We start from the raw sequence: 4276 nt of genomic DNA, 5'->3' as shown, positions 1-4276 counted from the left end.
ATAAGCCTTTTAATTTTGTATCTGTCTGTCAAGTTATACAAAATAATTTTAATATTTCTTAAAATCATTGGCCAAACATGATGACATTAAAGCTTTGAGCATGAAGTATTACCTTAGACCCTTTGTAATGATTAAGATATAAACACTATTATATTACTTGAAAATTTTAATAAAGCCTGATTAAATCAACATGCATGGTTTATTAAATGATTAATTCACATTATATGAAAGCAAGACTCATGTTGTTTCATTCAAATGAGATTATTATCATATCATTTAAAGTATTAAGACGAAAAATAACCTGTGTCAATCCTAGCAATTCTGTTAGTTAGAATCTACCAAAAATGGTCCTTCGTTTGTCTTCTGAAGTTCTGCTCGGATGAACTCCTCAGCAATCGCCTGTGGACTTAAGGTAGCTAGACGGTCACGATGTACATGGCAAATCATGAGGTGGTTAAGGCGTTGCTGACTCATACTGCTACGTAACCATGTCTTCAATCGTCTGAGAGCACTGAATGACCTCTCAGCTGTGCAGGAACTTGCTGGGGAGACAAGTAAAAGGCGTAACAATGCTTCTACCTGAGGAAACATTCGGCGAACTTCTGGTACCATATCTGCGAAGATCTTTCTATAATCTTCAACTGTTGACTCCTTAAACTGGTTGTGGAAGAAATCGAGTTGCTGATTCAGAGATTCATTGAGTTCTAGATACTTAGTGATAATTTCTGGCTTATGTGTCCCAGTCAACAGTACTGACGATAAATCTTGATACTCGGTGAGATCAGTGGAAGTGAAGTATTCTTTAATGTTCAGTACGGCAGCATCAATAACACTGAAGAACTCAACTCGATAAAACTCTTCAGCTGAGTCATGACAGTAGTTAGAGGCAAATCCTAATCCTTGGTCTAGCCTCTTTGGTATTTTTTTCTTTCTTGGAAGAGGAATTGCGTCTAGGTCACACAGATGGAGCTTCTGTTCTGCTTCTTCAAATAATCTCTTGAATTTGTGCTCGCATCGAAGTGACTGTAGGTTCTTTATGGTAACCTCTGCAGCTTCTAGCATTCCAGATACTGTCACTTTTGATCCTTGTAGGCTCTTGTTGAAGTTTTCTAGACATTGAATAAGAGGAAGGGATCCATATAATCCAAGTAGATATTCCCCTGAGGACAAACATTTGTACAAACCTGCTGCTCGGGATGCAGTTGTTGACCCTAACTCCTATAATCACCATAGTGAATACTAAAAATGTGGGGGGGGACAAATGATACTATGTCCCCCTCCCCCTCCCACTTTGAAAAGTGGGGGGGACTTGTCCCCCCTGTCCCCCACCTGTTGACGCCCATGCTAAGGCAGCAGACCTCTTAAAGGTTTGCATGGATGAGATGTGCAGATTAAGAAATCAGTTTGAGGATGTAAAGAAAGAAGCAACAGGTATAGCCCAGAAGTGGTCAATCAGACCAATATTTGAGAAAAAGAGACTTCGTACCGTAAAAAGACATTTTGGCGAGCTTTGTGAAGACCAAAGATTAGAAGATCCAGAGAGTTTGTGTAGACTGTAGAGTAACTGTTTACTATCGTACTCTGGACATTATCACAACTCAGTTGAACTTCCGTTTTACTGGCTTGCATGAAGTTGTCTCATCATTCTCAGTGTTGGAACCAATCTCATTGCAAAATTTATCTGACTCAGAGCTGTACGAAAAGGCATCTAGTTTTGTGAAATAATACCACAACGATGTGTTAGAAACATTCACACAGGAATTTCTCAGCATGAGATCTGCTCTGAAGGGAGAAATCAGCAAAGTTTCTATCATTAAGGACCTTGCCAATATGTTGATGATAGAAAATCATTTTATTTCAGCCAGTTCCTTGAGGTTTGCACTGTAATGCTATTGTTTTTAACTATTCTAGTCACAACTGCAAGTGCAGAGCGTTCATTCTCTAAACTAAAGCTTGTTAAAAACTATTTGTGAAGTACAATGGCACAAGAAAGATTAGTGGGACTAGCTCTTCTATTAATTGAACAAGGAACTGAGCGTAAATTGAACTTAAGTAAAGTCATTGACAGATTTGCAGAGATAAGAGCAAGGAAGAAAGAATTCTAGGAGGTGTAAGGTATATATGTTTATTAATGATGGTATAAATGTTTTGGACCAAGTTGTGTTTATTTTCCTTTTATAGGTATCGTAATTATGTAATAATGTAACGGCTGCATAGGCGTACATAAGGGTATTCCTCTGATTCATTATTGAGAATATATAATTTAGATGCTTTTTTTTGTAAGATATGAATGTACTAACAATTAGTAATTATATTTCAATACCTGCATATTATATTTCAATTTCTTATACCTACCAGTTCTACGATATATCAAATCAATCTCTCTACTCTCTCTCCCATATATATATATATATATATATATATATATATATATATATATATATATATATATATATATATATATATATATATATATATATATATATATATAGATAGATAGATAGATAGATAGATAGATAGATAGATAGATAGATAGATATATATATATATATATATATATATATATATATATATATATATATATATATATATATGTATTTTTTTTTGAGGTAATGGGGCCCCACTGTAAGAAAAGGCCGAGGGCCCATACTCCATACTCACCTAGTTACGCCCCTGGTCAGAATTATGACAAATCTCATGCAATATGCATAATGAACTAATTGAATGAAGGTGCCAAAGATTAATATCTAGATCAGGAATAAGAAATTTAATAGACCGTAAGTTTCTGTCCAACAAATTAAAATGAGAATCAGCAGCTGAAGACCAGACAGGAGAATGATACTCAAAACAAGGTAGAATGTGTAGGGAAATGTTTGTCTTTATTTAATTGTTGAGTGGGAACTTGTTCTTCCGGGAGAGTCTCCCTACGTCAAGGACAAGATCAGCAGAGGAGGAAAATGAACAATACAATTCTAGGCCCAGACACCCTGTTAATAACTTTGACAACGTTTTTCACTAACCACCACTCAAATGCCAAAGAACTGTACTCTGTCCAAAGGCCGGAAAACTCCACACGTGAAATAAAAGTAATCTGATGGCCTACTCTAGCTTTTACAGGTCTAAGGTCATCTACACTCTTTAGCTTTGTTCCGGCTCCGTCCCAGTGACCCTAGTGAGATGCTGGACAGGAATCTTACGTTAAGTAATTATTGAGACAATGGCAATAGATGGGAGCAATGTAGTGTAAAGTAAAAGTTGAAGATATGGTTCTTTACCTTCGAAGCAAATAGATTAAATACTAAGTCACTCGCTAATTCACTTATTGTAAGTTACTTACTCCTTTTAAAATATCGAGTATACTGTCCCGAGATTAAATATTCATAATGACTATCAAATAAATGAAGGAGTAAAAATACGACGAGGTTTACTTATTCTATTCTTGCTTTATTACATAAATTTCCATAGGAAAAAAACGGACATCTGAACATCAGGTAAAAGGATCAAAACAAACATAAAATATAATGAAAGGAAATGCAAAATAGTAAAAAAGTATAGTTACTCAGACTTGTGGTCTTCTGCAATGATTAATAATTGAAATTGGGTTGGACACGTGGCCCTGTGACCCCGAGACTCTGCTAGTCTCAAAAGCGAGAATGATATGCAAAACGGTACACACAATCCCACCTCACACAACCTGAAATATGTAACAGCCAGATAAATCTAAATTAAGTAAAAATTAATCTTAGCTAAAAATGGGGGAAAAACTAAGTGGCCAAGTATTTTTACCTGCGCTCCTTATAGAAGGCCACACTTGTTTTCAAATGGCTGATGACCGAATAGTTGCATAGCTTGCACTTTGCACAACCCACTGGCCCACCCCTGGAATCCTCGCTTGTGGCATATAGTGTCTCCCAGGCTCATCTTCCCTATCTCCAGCCGGTAGATCCTGGTGTGAGTCGAGTTTGGGAAGGGGGGAGGTGAGCCAGAGTTGCACAGAATCCCTTACCAGGTCGGTCAGACGGTCACAACAACTGCTTGAGTACGGATGGAGTAACCCTTTGGTGGCACGGGTTCACCTGGCTTCACCTTTCAAACAAGTAAGGGTCATGATGCGTGAGTAACCCAGTGGAGGTGCCATATGGGGACTTTAGGACAGGGCAATATATTGTTGTAAGGAGTGCATAGGAGGCAGGATTTTGTACAAAATACTTAGAGAAATCTTGCTGCTCTAAGGGAATATACATATACAAAAATCCTACCTATTCTGGCTTCCTAA

General features: G+C 37.1%; 1 protein-coding gene across 1 annotated transcript; it reads right to left on the bottom strand.

Annotated features, from left to right (window-relative positions):
• Positions 1-324: 324 nt before the first annotated feature.
• Positions 325-3921, bottom strand: LOC137656283 (zinc finger MYM-type protein 1-like). Its single transcript, XM_068390454.1, has 2 exons — positions 3870-3921; positions 325-1109 (listed from the first exon to the last, which is right to left on the bottom strand). The coding sequence occupies exons 1-2, from the start codon at positions 3919-3921 to the stop codon at positions 325-327; spliced, it is 837 nt and encodes a 278-aa protein (XP_068246555.1).
• Positions 3922-4276: the final 355 nt, after the last annotated feature.

The sequence above is a fragment of the Palaemon carinicauda genome, chromosome 17, assembly GCF_036898095.1.
Source record: "Palaemon carinicauda isolate YSFRI2023 chromosome 17, ASM3689809v2, whole genome shotgun sequence".
Classification (NCBI taxonomy): Eukaryota; Metazoa; Arthropoda; class Malacostraca; order Decapoda; family Palaemonidae; genus Palaemon; species Palaemon carinicauda.
This window is presented reverse-complemented; position numbering and strand designations above follow the sequence as displayed.